At 31.3% G+C, this 16,712-nt stretch overlaps 1 protein-coding gene and 1 long non-coding RNA gene across 4 annotated transcripts; both read left to right on the forward strand.

Annotated features, from left to right (window-relative positions):
* Nucleotides 1-70: 70 nt before the first annotated feature.
* On the forward strand, nt 71-2,925 carry LOC145638994 (uncharacterized). Of its 3 annotated transcripts, XR_014114780.1 has the most exons (5): nt 71-308; nt 607-718; nt 1,627-1,747; nt 2,207-2,418; nt 2,560-2,925. It is a non-coding gene; the product is annotated as an uncharacterized LOC145638994 (long non-coding RNA). The 3 variants fall into 3 exon arrangements; XR_014114782.1 differs by lacking the exon at nt 2,560-2,925 and having other exon boundaries at nt 73-308; nt 607-690; nt 2,207-2,505; XR_014114776.1 differs by lacking the exon at nt 2,560-2,925 and having other exon boundaries at nt 74-308; nt 2,207-2,505.
* Nucleotides 2,926-13,812: 10,887 nt separating this feature from the next.
* On the forward strand, nt 13,813-16,394 carry LOC145590515 (transcription factor bHLH18-like). Its single transcript, XM_081647235.1, has 4 exons — nt 13,813-13,957; nt 14,753-15,214; nt 15,325-15,741; nt 16,177-16,394. The coding sequence occupies exons 1-4, from the start codon at nt 13,916-13,918 to the stop codon at nt 16,288-16,290; spliced, it is 1,035 nt and encodes a 344-aa protein (XP_081503361.1). The 5' UTR covers nt 13,813-13,915; the 3' UTR covers nt 16,291-16,394.
* The last annotated feature ends 318 nt before the right edge of the window (nt 16,395-16,712 follow it).

Genomic DNA, 16,712 nt, shown 5'->3' on the forward strand with positions numbered 1-16,712 from the left:
TTGCCAATTATACCCCTTATTTCCACCGACTTACTTGGCCCTTGCTTTTCACCGACTTCCTCACCTTCTTGCTTCTTCCAACTCTGTCTGAATCTGAAGGACTACACCGACTTCCCTCTCTCTTTTATCTCAGAAGAAAAGGGTCAGAGGCTCAGAGCATTTGATTAAGCAAGGAGAGAGAAACCTAGAGAGAGAAAAATGCAGTACCTCGCTCAAGACCATCGATCATCGCTTTCGACGATGGGGCTTTGATTCTTCTCAGCGTCTGAGGTTGTGGAAGATGACTTTCCGATCGTCACATTTATCAGGTTCGATCTTGTTTCTCTCTCTTGATTTAGTTTCAAATTTTTTGGGTTTATTTGATCGATTTGTTTTCGATTTTTGGGCTTTATTTGGTCGATTGGTTTTCGATTATTTTGGGGTTTATTTGATCGATTTGTTTTTGATTTTTTGTCTTTATTTGTTCGATTGGTTTTCGATTATTTTGGGGTTTATATGATCGATTTGTTTCTGTTTTTTGGCTTTCGTTTTTTGGGTTGAATTTGAGTGATTTATCGTTCTTTTGGAATGAATTGTCTGATTCGTGGTTGAATTGTTGATCTCTAGGTTAAAATCGCACTACGAAGCTTTGTGAATTCCGTCACCGACACCAACCTTCAACCGTCACCTCCATTACAACCACCGTCACAAGTGATTGAAATTACCTATTTAATTCATAGTTCTGTGATTCTGAGCCTTTAAACTGTCAGATCTTGTTGATTTATTTGATTTTCAATCAATTAGTCTCGTGTCTTTGATTGGAATTACTTTATAGCATAAGATCTTCACGATCTTTCGATTAAACATGATTTTAATAAATTTTAAACGATTTGATTGCAAGGAACATGATATAATAGCATGTCTTCGACTTCTTGACTCAGATCTTATATGTTTAAAAGATTTTAAGTATCATGATTTATGTTTATTTCGTCTTATATATTAGATGCAACTACAGAGCATAATTTATCTTGATCTTTAAATTAGATGCAACTAAAGAGCATGATTTATATTAAATTACGTTTGGCTGAATTTGCAAGTAAAATAAGTATTAAGATTCTCGAGCTAATTCGCGTGTGTTAACCTTTTCTCAGATTGATGATAACTAAATGATGAGCATCTCATATACTTGTATAATACTTGTATTTTCTATGATCTTGACCACTTGCAAAAGTTACAAATCTTACAATATGATTATATAAAGTGATACTTTTTTATAGTGGTATCATTTTATCTTTTTTGGGTATGGAGAAAAGTGGTATCTTAGGATGCATCATAATCTCAAATTTAACGGTTCATTCTATCTAGAATTAGTTGTCTCGTTGTCTTTACACTACCCTGATATGTAGTTTGATCTAAAACCAAAATCCATTAATTTGGTCGATTGGCTTTCGATTATTTTGGGGTTTATTTGATCGATTTGTTTTTGATTTTTTGTCTTTATTTGTTCGATTGGTTTTCGATTATTTTGGGGTTTATTTGATCGATTTGTTTCTGTTTTTTGGCTTTCGTTTTTTGGGTTGAATTTGAGTGATTTATCGTTATTTTGGAATGAATTGTCTGATTCGTGGTTGAATTGTTGATCTCTAGGTACAATTCTCTCTCTCCTTTCTCTTCTGAGCTTTCTCCAACCCTCCACTGAAGCAACTCCTGGACTTTCCTCTCCATTGAAGAAGCTTGAGAGGTTATTTGATGATTCTCTGATCTCCAGGTTTGATTCTCTCTTCTTTCACTCTCGTGTTCTAATTGTTTGAATGTTAAGCTCTTTAATTAAATTTTTCCTTTTATTTGAATGTTGACTGATTTAGCTTCCTTTCCTGCGAAAAATTTGGAGTACGTTGTGTGTTTTTGTAATAAAATGTGGGAAAGTTTTGAATTTTATTTGTTTTTAGTATAAATATGTCAAGTAATCGCATAAATTAAATAGATTTTTGTGGTTAATATTCAAATTGTGGTGATAAGTTTGTTTTCTGTGTAACAAATTGTTTGGATTATGGCTTACACATGTAATTTTAATGATGCATTGGTTTGGGATGTGTAATCTGCAATTGATATGAAATGGAGGAGCTGATTTGGTTTTAGTGTTTTCAGATGCTTAATTATAGGCTATATGATTTGAGTAATTGGCTTTGGTTTTAATGGATGATTGATTGGTACTTTTGTTAAGCAGAAATGGGTGAGGAGGCTACTAAAGTTGTTGTACCGGAGTCAGTTTTGAAAAAGCAGAAGAGGGAGGAAGAATGGACTTTGGCCAAGGAGGAGGATCAGGATGTTCAGAAGAAGAAGATATTGTACTGATTGATTGATGGTGTTTGATGCATGCAATTGCAAGTGTTTGTTGTTTAGAATACGTTTTTTGAGTTCATCACTTCAAAATAAGTGGTAGGTCAAATACAAGTGACTGATTTACTGTATAAGATGGCAAACATTGAAATGATGATTTTTTTTTTTAAAAAGAATTTAACATGATTGTGCTTTGGTGGAATTAATCTAACTTCTACTTTAACTGAAATCTCTTTACAGGATTAATGATAATTTTTTTGGCCTAGAAGCAGCGAAAATCACTTATTTAAGTCTGCGTGGATTCTTTGAAGATGTCCGTACTATATTTTTTTTTTTTTTTTTAAGGTGTCTGTACTTGGAAATTTGAATAGTGCAGTATGGTTTCTTAAAAACTCTTAGTGAGAGAACACATTTTAGGGTTTGTTTTGTTTAGCTTATTTTCACTTATTTCAGGTTAATAAGTTTTGATAAGGGTTATTCTAGTACAAACTATAACTAAAATAAGGTTTAATAAGTTCATGTAAGTTCAGAAAAAGTTAAGATCATTGAAAATCAGGTGAATAGAACAAACCCTAGAGGCCTTGTTTAAAGTAAAATTTAGGATATAAAGAAAACTTATATTTATAATGGCCTTTTTAATTAGCTCCTAATAAATTATCGAGTGTATCTTTAAAGCTTTTTGATGATTTAGGGGACCGCACGTGATCGTTGATTTTAATGGTTATGACACACCATATAAAGTGCAACCACGTGTTGAGATAGGGTGACGGTAATGGCTCTAATGCATGTGAGAACTTTAGATTACTAGCTCATACTTTTTTTCTATGCTCCTTCATTTGCATGAACGTTACATACTTACATATCAAAAATGTAAACACTTTCAAAAAAGTTATGTGCAAACTCAATATTCTATTTAACCGAATGAATTAAAGATATACTTCCTCCGTTCTTTTATACTTGATCTGTTTCCTTTATCATGCTTGCTAATGCAAAACTTTAGCGATCAATAACTTTAATTCTTTATAAGTAAAAATTATAAAAGTTGTATATTACGATAGTACTTATTGAGACGAATTTAAAATGATATCATATGTAAAAGTCAAAGCGTGTCAAGTAAAAAAGAACGGAGGAAGTACAATACTTTTGAAAAGATTTAGAAATTGAAAAAAATAAAAAAAAACAATATTTTTAAAAAGGCTTTAAAATTTGGAAAACATAAGTGGTGCAATGTAACAAAAGATGGAAAGAGAGAGGAGAATGATTGAGAAAGGGGGAAATGCAAATAAAGCATAACTTTATAAATTTTGAAAATCATAAGATAGGAAAGGAAAGAAAAGGAGGGAGGGAGGGGGAGAAAAAGATGGTCAATTAATTGTCAATTTCATATGATAAAAAATCAATATTGTAATTTGTATAGAAAATTAATCTGATTGATAACATATTTAAGAAATGATTTCAACCTTAAGGTAGAACGTGTTGGATTCTTACGTAATAGTTCCTTAAGTTTGCATATATCATATTTCTTTTCAAAGACATTGAATCCCTTTATTTTGTTCATCTTTTAATCTTCCAAAATGACCTCAATAATGTATGAAAACACACAAAGGAGAAATAAGTCATAAAATATCAAAAACCTTAATAAAGACATTAAGTTTTAAAGGAATTAACATAAAAATCTAGGAACATGACTAGAAAATAAATGTCAAAATGATACTCATCACATATGAGAGGGAGAGAGAGAGAGAGGGGGGAAGAGAGAGAAAGAAAGAGAGGGGGGAGTTGAGAAAAAGAAGGGCAAGGAGATATTTTATAACAAAATAAAAAATAAAAAAACAAGGAGACAAAGGCCAAGGGAAGAATACAATAACTTTTGCCTAAATTAGATCGTATATTCACTTAGGGAAAACAAATTTCGAGGATAAAAATAGGACTAAAATTCAACATTCAACTCGAAGAAAAAATGTAAAAATACAAAACAAGCTTTGAAGAAGTTTAGATCACACCAACTATGTAGACTGATAACAAAGAAATATACAATTCTTTCATATTCTTTGCATTTAATCCATTTTACAGAACTTTAACCTTTAAAATTGTATTTCCTTATTTATTACTGCTCCTTATTATCATAATCATTAAGACGAGATATTTGTTAATAATTAAGCTACTCAATAAGAAACCATATTGCGTTCAGAAATAATATCTAAAAGAATTGTATAATTTTTAAAAACATCTTTAAATTCTAACAAATTCTAGAAAATTGTTCTTTTAAAATTGTTTTTCTATATATATTTCTCCGTAAAAACTTTATCACTACTTCTTGTTATGACTTGTAAATTCATGTGTCCTTACTAATGCAAAACCCGAACACAACCACGAATATTACTTATCTTGCCATCGGGGGAGCACGCGCATCGCGCGTGCTCCAACGACTAGTTAGAACAAAATACCAATTGTGAGAAATAATAAAAATAAAATAAAAAATAAAAAAAATAAAAATAAAAAACAAAAATGCTTCCAAAATTTCCTTAATTCTCGCATGTCCCCACTTCCCCACGACCCCACCTTCAATATCTTCATCTTCCTCTCAAGCAATAATTTATGCAGACACTTTAATTGCAAACAAAAACCAAAATTAATCTTCTACTATGCAGTCAAGCAAAGGCCAATGACGATAAGATGGAGGAATTCTTTTATTTCTTCAAATTAAAACCAAAATTAACCTCAAATCAGAGAAATTGGTTGATGGTACTTGCGTTGACATTGTTTTGGCAAGGTGGCTACAGCGGCAAAGCAAGGGGAAACGCTTATATTTATTCCTTAAATTAAGTTTTCCAAAGGTTTCCACAGTTCCAAATTGTAAGAGACGTATCGTGAAGGAAGGAAACTCTCACAGGCGTTTCGAAACGCGTTTCGAAACCTAGTACGTTTCGGAAACGATACGTTAGTGAATGTTAACGTTTCCGTGCATCAGAGCTTACAAGGCTTGCGAATTTTTTCGAATAAGGGGAATATGATGCAGGAGCAATCAATATGGCCGGGTTATCACTTATTCTTGAAGATTATTGGAATATTTAATTGTTGTGTGCCCATATATGTTTTAATGTTTATAACAAAAAAAAAAAAAAAAAAAAAAAAAAAAAAAACCATATATTTATAACAATAATAATCACCATTAGTTAATGTGACTAACTTTAACTATACAGGTGGGTAACCTTAATTTATCTAGTAGCCCCAATTATTATACGAGTATCATTATTAATAATAAAAAAAAAGTAGCCCGACTCCATTTAATTTGTTCATTCGAGTAATTCCTCTTCTTTTATTTTGATTATTATTAAAATAATAACTTCACTTGTTTAAAAGGGTAACCTCATTTTTCTACTGTGGTAGCGTAACCTCATTTGATCATAACCATAACCCACATTATTACTTATATATGAAGTGGATTCACCACATACTTGTATAAGAAATTGTTTACTTTTTATTACGATATTATCCTCTAGGTTTTTACTTTTCACTTAAAAGAGTTTATTTCCCTATTTTTAGGCTTTAAAAGTGTTTTGGTTATTGGAAATAATTGTTGGTCACAAATATTATGACTTGGAGATAAATTAGAATTAAGATTCCTAGTTTTTAATTAAATTTTATGATTATGATTATTAGTTTCGTATCTTATCTTTGTACGTTTTTTCAACCAATGAATATGGGTGCATATTAATAAAGACTTTTGGTGTATGTTTGATCTTGGGAATCAACCTTTAGAGCATTGCTTGTTTGATTATTAATAAAAATTATCACTTGTCGCGACTTGTGATCAAATCTAGTTATGATTAGGAAGAGATCTATTCTCGCAAGAATTACATTACTATCCCTTTGAATTTATATACTTGTATAAATTCTTTGGTTTTCGTTAAAATTCGAAACTCCAATGTTATTATATCTTGTGAGTGAGTCTGAAGGAATCTACATCAACATATATATGGGGACTATATTATCATATATAAAGAAAGAGTGGGGTTTTGGACTAGAGGTGATCATTGAACGGGCAGGGCCGAAGTAAAAAAAAAAAAAAAAACAAACCCACTTCTCGGGTCGGGCCAAAATTTTTGTGTCCAAAGTGGTCATGCCATTTAGAATTTTCAGGTCGGGCCTAAAAAAATCAACTAAATATGCATAAAATGCCTTCCCAAACCCGCCCCCTGATATGTCCATTTTATATAGTATTTTACCCCCGTCCCTTGGTCATAATTGGTAGTGTTTTTTGGCTCTTTAGAGCCACTTTTATTGCTAATTTGTGTTTTATAGTGTTTTCGTAGTTTTGGTTGAGTTTTGTAGGGATTTGCACTTTTGGAGCATTTTCTCGGGAATTTATGGAGCGACTATGAGCATTGGAGGAGCACGACAAGTTTTCGTAGCCCAGGGCCGGTTAGAGTCATCAAACTGGTGATTAAGGGCTCGACATATGAGATACCGAGGCATTTGGATCGAGTATTCAAGACCCGAAGAGGAAATCCAGATTGGGCCAAGTTACGAGCCCAATCGAAGTCCAAGATAGCCCAAGTGGCCTTGCCTAGCCAAGTATGGTCCCACCCGAAGGCGCGCTTGGTCGGGCGGGGCGGAAGAAGAACGAAGCATTGCTTCGCCCAAGCTCGCGCCCGGCCGGGCGCGAGAGATGACCCATGAAGCAAAAAAGCGGGTCCGACCAGGCGGTGTGGCGCCCAACCGGGCGCGTTAGTTTAGGATTAACTTGCTTAATATAAATACGATTTCGTTAAGCAAGTTTAGCAGCTCTTTTATCGCTTTTATCTCTTTTTACCTCTTCTCTTAGACTTTATCTCTCTACTTAGTTTTATTTTCTCTCTCTACAACTTTATACTTTGTTCTTAATTCAACTCATTATTTACGTTAATTTTGCTAACGATTCCTCTTTAATTTATTAATTTCAGTTTTTTTTATTTCTTTTATTCATCATGTCTCCTTTAATTGCTTTGTTTAGTTTAGATTTTTTTATACGTGAGTAGTGTTCTTTCTAGGTTTATGGCGATCCTTAAATAATATGAAAAGGTAATTTATTATTGTTGATTATCAATGCTTGATTAATTTCCTATTGATTGATTAAACGTTATGCAACTAGATTTGCGCAGATCTTTTATGTATGAGTTTAGCAATATTGATTTGAGATTCGAGAGATAAGAATTGATATTTAGGCTTATTTTCAATAGGCATGTTAATTTATAAATGGTTAAGTCGAGATTCAATTCGAGAGATGAGATTTAATACTGGTAGATTAATTCTGTGATTGTATGTAATACTACGTAGCGAAAGTCGCCCTTTATGATCTGATTAATTGATGCATTGATGATTGATTATTGTGTTTTACCCTTGAATGTTATTTATTGGTGAACTTATGCCCTAGGTCCTTTATTCATTGATTTCTCTTTACCCTTAATCTACGTAGTTTAGTTTCCCTTAGATAATAATAATTTGTTACTTAATAATTTAGATTGCTTTAATTAATTAGGAATAGAAATACCAGTTTCCTTGTGGATTCGACCCTAGCTACTTCCCTATCGATTTTAGTTAGTGGTTTTAGGAATTACTTTTGATTAGGTGATATGACTTTAGTCTGTCACCCCCCCCCCCCCCCCCAAAAAAAATGGATCGAAATTTTTTGCCCAAAACCCGCCCAAAATCGGGTCGAGCTAACTTTGATCACCTCTATTTTGGACTTTTAAGGGGACACCATTATTACCTTACCCTTCACATATATAATAGAAATTGTGTAAAACTTAGTTCCTATTCTTTTAGACTTCTCTATAGACCTTATCAGTCCTTTTCAGCAATTTTCAATTCAGTTTAGTTCAGCAAATTTCAATCCAATTCAACAAATTTCAGTTCAGTTTAGTTCGTTTCAATCCATTTTAGTTGTTGTTGTTGTGTTGTTATTAAATTAATAAAAACCTACATTTTGAGTCTTAGCGAACGTCTGAACCCGCTTCAGCAACAATAACATCTTTCTCTAATTCTCCCAATGAAGAAAAGGAGAAAGGTAGAAAACCATAGCCAATAGCCCTGCAACACGCCCCATACTTGTCCCACTTCCGATGAGCCGCAACTGATAGAACCCGACCTGGAACGATGTTAGACAACCCAGATTGTGTTAAAGGAGAAGACCCCGTCAAATCAACACATACATCAAGGCCTCTGTCCTAAGAATAAAGCAACACATCTGCTGGTCTAAGAGCCCCGTCGTTCCCTCCAGACAACCCAACGTTAACCTCCTTTCTCGCAGAAAACTTAAACAGAAAACAAATATCAACAAGGGTATCACGAACAACGTTGTGCCGATGTTTAATACCCATTTTCCCAGCACAAGACACTGCATGGTCCTTATAAATATCTCTATAAAAAACCCTTGAGAAAGCAGTACACGGTGTCAAAATGGAGAACAAAGGAACACCCAGCTGGTAACCAATAATTTTAAGGTGCAGGTGGCTATACCTTGCTTGGTACAGCCAAAAAACGCAAAAAGAACATGTAACTATTTTGTGAAGAACATACAGTGATTTTGTAAAGAACATATAGTTGTTTTGTAATGAACATCCAATTTTATATTTTTTTCCATATCTAAACAACATTTGTAATATTAATAAAGACCATGATAATATTATGTGATAAACATTATCTATATATAACCACCATAATTTGAAGACAAAATTCAATAAACATTACACAATAAGCAATGAACATTATGTCGCAAATAAAAGTACATTACACTGACAATCAAAAAACATAAACATATGTTCGTCTTTTCATTTTTTTTTGGTGCAAATATGTTCTTTTCACTCTAGGTATATGTTCATTACATTTTGATTGTATGTTATTTTCACTCTAAATATATGTTTATTCCATTTTAATAGTATGTTCTTTTCACTATAGCTATATGTTCATTACTTTTATATATCATGTTCTTTCCAACAAAACGACTGTACGTTGCACCGTACAGGCGCCTGTAGGAACCAGCATTCAAAGAACACAACGGTAAGCCTTACTATATATTCATAGTCTGACCTAAACCTAATATTGGGACTGCTCGCAACCAGGACGAAGTGTGATCCCCATGCTGGGACTTCCATAAAGCAACCTGACGCGGAGATAAGGAGAAAGTGGATTCTGCAAATGCAGTGACCTTTGTAAAATATATATCTGCCAATTTCTTCATTATTATATACTCTTTCCACTAATTGAATAGGTACCCTTTTTACACTCCTATCATAAATGACTAATTGAATAATTAAAAATAAAACTTGCTAGTTGTCTTTCTTCAACAGACAAAAAAAAAAAAGAAAAATTTACGTGATTTTTTTGTTTTATTATTATCATTATTACGATAAATATTTAATTATCATTATTATTAAAAATATAAAATTATTAATAATAAATAATAAAAATAATAATTACATTAATTATTACTACTACTATAATAATAATAATAATAATAATAATAATAATAATAATAATAATTATTATTATTATTATTATTATTATTATTATTATTATTATTATTATTATTATTATTATTATTATTATTATTATTATTACTATTATTATTATTATATCTAAAAAAAAAAAAGTCATACAACCTACAATAAATTAGTGGAAAACCGATATACAATTTAGGCTCCCACTACTCTAGCTATAGCGCAGCAAAGCCTACTCTAGTGAAGATATGAGCTGCTACACGAGCTCCAATGTCTTGCGTCGTCGAGATCGAACCTCTTAACCCGCTTCGACAGCGCAACATCCTCATTCTCTAATTCTCCAAGAGAAGAAAAAGGAAGGGGACGAAACCATATCCATTCGCCTGACAACGAGCGTTGTACTTAACCCGCTTATGATGAAACATAATATTTAATTTCAATTTAGTTAAGTGAATTTTGGTTTAGTTAAGCAAATTTCAGTTTAGTTCAATTCAGCAAATTTTAGTTTAGTTTTGTGAATTTCAATTCAACAAATTTCAGTTCAGTTTTGTAAATTTCAATTCAACAAATTTTAGTCCAAAAGAACGGGCCTTATTAATAATAGAAGAAATATCGTTTGTCAAAATTATTAACAATCTAGCATCTACAATGAAATACAAAATATTTGATAAAAGAAATTAAGTAATCTTAAATTTTTTAATTCTTTATTTTATTTTCTTAAACCTTAATCATCATGATGGATGATTAAGAATTAGGTGAAACTTTAAAATCATAGCAATGAATTTTATGGATCCTTTAGAAATAGCTTTTTAATTATTCAACTAGTCATTTATGATAGAAGTGTAAAAAGGGTACTTATTAGTTAGGGTGCATACAATTATTGTTAGTTACATATATTTTTAAAATCTCATAAAAGACTAGTACAATATATTTATAGGCATTATAGATAGATGTTTCCAAACAAATTTCTCATTCTTAAGAAGTCAAAAAAGAGATTCATTTTCCACCAACTCCCTCATCGATTCATACTAAATAATACCCCCATTTTATTGAAATAAATGCTTTCGTTTTTTAACTTTTATACTATTTATATAAATTATTTGGACATTTTGTGAAAAACTACCTTATAAAACACTTTTTTTTTTTGCGAGAAACTACCTAATCAAAAAAATGTTGTAAGAAACTACCTTATAAAAGGGTAAATGTTGTAAGAGACTACCATTGGTCGGAAAGTCACCGTTGACTTAGATTTTCTGGCATTGACCACATCACGTACCAATCACGTGACTTTTAATTCACCATTTCCCTTTTTTTTTCTAAATTGGCACGTGACATGATCAACTCGGATAAATAAAAGTTAATGATGACTTTTCAATTGTGATATAAAAAATGTGATATAAAAAATAATTAGATATATTATATTTATGGTTAAATTATACACATACAAATGTGATATAAAAAATGTGTAAATTAAATTTGAAACAAAGAAAGTAGTAGATTGTGTGAATGCCAAGAGTCTAGATTCGGCAAGGGTGGAAGTAAATGAGACAGGTATGCATTATATAGGTAAATATATTAATATTAAAGAGACAGGTGTGCATTATATAATTTAGGTTATTAGTACAATACAATATTTACGAATCGCGAAGATGCCGCTAGTTTTCTGTGTGGAATCAATCTCACTGTCTAGAAAATCAGTCCAGTACAGGTATTGATCGATGAGCCTTAGGTTATAATTTATTATGAAAATAATTATTAGTATATTCTATCTTATTCACATGAGTAATGCTGGTCGGTATTGAAATCATTCAAAACCAAAATGATTAACTAATTCTTCATCTAACACCTAATTAATCATGACAACATTTATTACCAACTGCAAATATGTATCATGCATAATGTATATTGTATATTTAGCCCAACTTAGGTTAAGATGAAGGGATTGGTAATGAGCTAATTAGCTTATAAAATATTACTACTGTATTTAGAAAAAAAAAAAGAAAAAAAAAAGTTTGGATAACTTAATATTGTATAAGTTCAAGAAAAATTCAATAACGTAATATAGAATGCATTTATCATTTATTACAAATAATGGAGATTGAAAGAACATACCGTAATTTTTTTTATTGGCAAAAGCTAACAAAGGCCTTGGGGGCGATGTATAAGCTAGCTAAAAGTAGAAAGATTAAATTAAAGTTAACGTCAATTATACCGATCGACGCGTCAATTATATCATTTTAAATAGTATTTTAAATGCTTATCCAACGCCCGGGGACGTTCGTTAGCAACATCCTTTTTTATTTCATTAATATAAAAAAGCTCTTAATTTTTGAAACATATAATATAGTATAAAGTATATATTTATGACAAAATATAATACTCCGTATAACATAAATGAAGACATAAATACATATACTGTATTATACATTTTTTTAATTTTTTTTTTTATTACGGAGTATTATATATGAGCAAAAATAATGAATATTATTTAACTGAATTGATGACAAAATTAATATGATAATATTTAATTATACATGTTTAGTAATAAGAAAAAATTATAACTATGAAGAACTTGATGAAGTTCGACATTATAAAAAAAATACCTATACTTTTGTGTTAGACGAGTATACTAAGGGTATATATACAACTAGCTAAGATAAAAGGAGACAAAAGGAGTATTTTAGTGAAGTATACTTCTTCTATCCCTATTTTCCCATTTGACTTTTTATGATTTTCATAACAAGTCTTAAACTGTATAAATTTCAATTTCTATACACTGCACGTAATAAAAACTTTTGTATACATTCGATGTAAAGTAATATTATTGTACATTGATGTAATTTTTGTTGAATTAAGGGTAATTTTTATACATAAAACTTAAATAACTTTTATTTATATTAGGATAACTTATATATACAATATGTTGGGTAACTTTCATTCATTATAGGATAACTTTTGATCATTTAAGGTAACTTTGAAACAGATGTATAATATTTTATTATAAATTCGATTTTTTTTAAAATAATGTGTTGTCTACACGTAAATATTATAAAAACTTGTTAATAAAATTCCACATGACTATAATAAGCTATCTCTAATATATTAATGGAAATTTACGATAAAAAAATGTCAAAGTTTAACACAATATTAAAAAGGATCTTGTTAATGAGCGTCACGGAGCTTTAGATAACTAATGAATATATTATTGCTTAAAAAGTAGTATGAAAGTATTGCAGCAGAAATCTAAATGCGGAAATTGAAAGCACATCAACGATTTATAGCCTTCATCGCTCTGTGCGCAGAGTTCGAGCTTGGGCAAACTAGAACTACTCCATTGAAGAAGCTGAATAAAGCTTCAATGTTAGAGACTGAATCTGTTACAGAAATCTTGAGGAAAATGAAAAAGAATGAGGAAATGAATAAATGAACTACATAAGGCTTTAGGATCCTATTTATAACATAAAGCTCAACAAAGTAGGAAGTTTGTTATAACAGAAAATGAATGGCAGCCGCGAGATTGTTAGGCTCGTGCTGATGTGGCCTATGAGTGGTGTAATTATTGTTATTATTATTATTTTTTTTTTCAAAAATAAGTTTTTATTATTATTATTATTATTATTATTATTATTTTTAAAACGTGTAATTATTGATTTTATTGTTACTTTTGTTTAATTATTTTTACTTTTATTTCTCTTATGTAACGTTATAGAACGCTCATTAGCTTTTATCTATTAATAAAAGGACAAAAAATAAGGGTTCGAGGAGTACTGGAGTAGGTAGTAATTGCTTCATTCATAGTCAACACGTGAAACGAATATTGATCGGAGATTTCTTGAGAAGCCCCCCTTTCGATATTGTCAAATCTCCCCCATTATTGTTCAATCAATAATAATAAAAAAAAAGGGTTGATATTTTCTACTCGTAGTAAGTGTGATCCCGTATCGCTTTATTTGCTATTAAAATAATGGAAGAAAGAAACACATGAATTTGGAAAGTTCCCTCTATATAAATAACGAAACTCTGAAGATTGAAAACTCAACAGCACTACTTTACAATCTCTTAAAGTCTTCGCTCTCTTTAATTTGTCAAGGTTGAATTGGTAACAACAAGTAACAATGTCGTCGACCATGACTATGGATGCGTGGTTAGCCGAGTTGGTAAGACTCTAATCACTACTCATTATGTCGTTTATTTATTATATACTTCTACTAGTTACTTTGCGTCTTGCTCTTTCACTTTCGTCTAGTATAATTTGAATTTTTGTCTTGTGAAGTCATTTTCATATCTTCGATAGATATTTAAGTGGTACATACAAGGTTGTAACTATGTATTTGATTTTGTCAAACAAAATCTATGTATTTTTTTTTTTTTTAATGAATGATATACTTTGTATTTCATATTCTGTATATAGTTTTCAACTTTTAACTCCTTATCAATTGTTTGTAATATTTTCTTATTTTAAAATATTATTTCGTATTATAGCTGAATTTAATTGAACATTAACTACACCGATTGACGAATGATTTTACATACGTTTCAGAGTATTATTTTAGGATTTTAGGGTTGTTTATTAATGAGATCCAAATAATGCTTCTAATATTTATTGAAAAGATGGTGAAATCAGTGCATTTAATCATCATTATTTCCAATGCACCATCATGAAGTGATACGAGTATTTTTTTATAAGATGCATTATTAAATCTTAATTATTTCAACTATTTGAGCATTTCAAGAGGAACTTATAGAAGTTAGAGCTAGTATTAAATGTCATAGTAACGATATACATACGTGCCCTTTTTGGCATCATCACCATGTACAGTAATAACATTTCTAAATTACTCCACACTTGCCTACTTGGAGTAATATATAATACTCCGTACAGTAATACAGTAGTTAAGAAATGTGTTATGCAAATTGTAATTGATTGCATTATTTGATGGATGTACATGTAGGAAATGGAAATGGATACAATTCCTAGTTTAATCAACAGCCATTGTGAGCAAAGTGGAACAATGGAAGCAGCAGCTTTCGACGAGCAGCTCGCAGCTACGCTTGCCGACGATTTCCCTTATTCTCTATACGACACCAGCGACTCTACCTCTCCTCAAGGAGATTTCGAGTGTAACAATGTCATCGAACAATTTATATCAACTCCTCCTATTTCCGAAACTAGTCAAAACCACACCGATGACAATAACAATAACAAAAATAATGACATTATTTTACAAGAGATGAGCCAGCCATCCAAAACTAAGCAAGAGACGAAGAAGAAGCAAGCAGTGAGTAGTGGTGGTGCAAAGAGGAAACGACAGCCAAGTCAAGTGCAAGATCACATCATCGCTGAAAGGAAACGTCGTGAATTACTTAGCCAGCTGTTCATTTCACTCTCTGCGATTGTTCCCGGCCTCAAGAAGGTGCACAAATTTCCCATCTTATTATATATTGTGATTAATTTTTAAGATTTCATCAAACACAAATATGATCCTAGAGATCTAAACTATTTGTTGAAATAATTACTATACAGATAGACAAAACGTCGGTGTTAGGAGAGGCAATCAAACATATGAAAGAGCTTCAAGAGAAAGTAAAGGTACTTGAAAGTGTGATTGCAAAGCGTACAATGGAGTCCGTCGTACTTGTCAAAAAATCAAAATTGATGGTCGACGAAGGAAGCAGTGATGATAATGTTTCTTCGTCGACTACTGTGGATGACTACTGCAGAAGCGGCAGTAACGATGATGGTGATAGCAGCAGTGATTCACTTCCGGAAGTTGAAGTTAAGATACTGGGGAAGTCCCTTCTCTTAAGAGTTTACTGTGGACAACAAAAGGATATTTTGGTAAAATTATTCGCAGAGATAGACAAGCATCATTTGAGCATTACTAATTTTAGTGTCATACCATTTGAGAACCTAGCCCAAGACATCACCGTTGTGGCAAAGGTCAGAATTCCTCCCTTCCACGTCTTAACTTATATCCTTTCATTTTAATTTTACTTTGAAATTCACTACTTTTGTTTCATAATGTTCTTAACATTTACATTTATTTGCATAACAATTATGAGAGATTGTGTGGCTATTGTAAAGACAAGAAATCATTAATTATAATTGTAAGATGTGACAGGGTGATACCATAACATAATAAAGTAAAAGTGTTGTTGGTAAGAACAATAATTATTTTAAACAGGCTAAAATGGAAATGTTTTAAAACATTCTAGAACAGAATAAAACGGATTGTACGTATGAGGAATATTATGAAATGAAACATGATTAATTACAGTACTAGTTATTGTATTTGCTTCTCTTGAACTTGAGAAAGTGTTTTGTAATACTTTGAAATGACAACTAACAAATATTCTCTTACATTTAATTTTGCAGATGGAAAGGGGCTTCAACAAGAATGTAAAAGATTTTGTTAGAACTCTACACAACGCCCTTCATTCAGCCAGCAGTCAACGCTTTGATTTTAACCAAAATGAATATTCCTCATAGTTCACTTTGTACGTGTTCTTTGCATTTTCAATCTAGATTAAACTTAGGGAATGATTTTTGGTTTTTCTTACCTTTTATCATATAAGCTTTAGTGAGGAATAATAGGAAACTTATGCAGGATAACATGCGACTGCAAACAATAAGTTAGGGGTTGTTTGTTTGACATAAAAAAACATGGGAAGTGAGACTTCCTAGGAATTGCAATTTTAGTATGTTGTTTGGTTGACAATAATTTGGTGAAATGGGGGAAGTGGAACTTCCTAGAAATTTTGAGTTCCAACAAAATGTAGGAACTTACTTACCTAACCCCCCTAGGTAAGTGGAAATTCCCATGGAAGTTACTTCCCTCATTGTTAACCAAACAATTTTATAAAATTCCCATGAATTTGAGTGTAGGAATTTAATTCCCATAAATTTACAAT

This window comes from Chenopodium album, chromosome 1, assembly GCF_948465745.1.
Source record: "Chenopodium album chromosome 1, dcCheAlbu1.1, whole genome shotgun sequence".
NCBI classification, from domain to species: domain Eukaryota; kingdom Viridiplantae; phylum Streptophyta; class Magnoliopsida; order Caryophyllales; family Amaranthaceae; genus Chenopodium; species Chenopodium album.

Excerpts from the sequence above, each read along its gene's own strand:
- LOC145590515 (XM_081647235.1), top strand. The coding sequence starts at position 13,916 with ATGTCGTCGACCATGACTATGGATGCGTGGTTAGCCGAGTTG. Across the intron at positions 15,215-15,324 it reads TTGTTCCCGGCCTCAAGAAG|ATAGACAAAACGTCGGTGTT; the intron begins GTGCACAAATTT and ends ATTACTATACAG. Across the intron at positions 15,742-16,176 it reads ACATCACCGTTGTGGCAAAG|ATGGAAAGGGGCTTCAACAA; the intron begins GTCAGAATTCCT and ends TTAATTTTGCAG.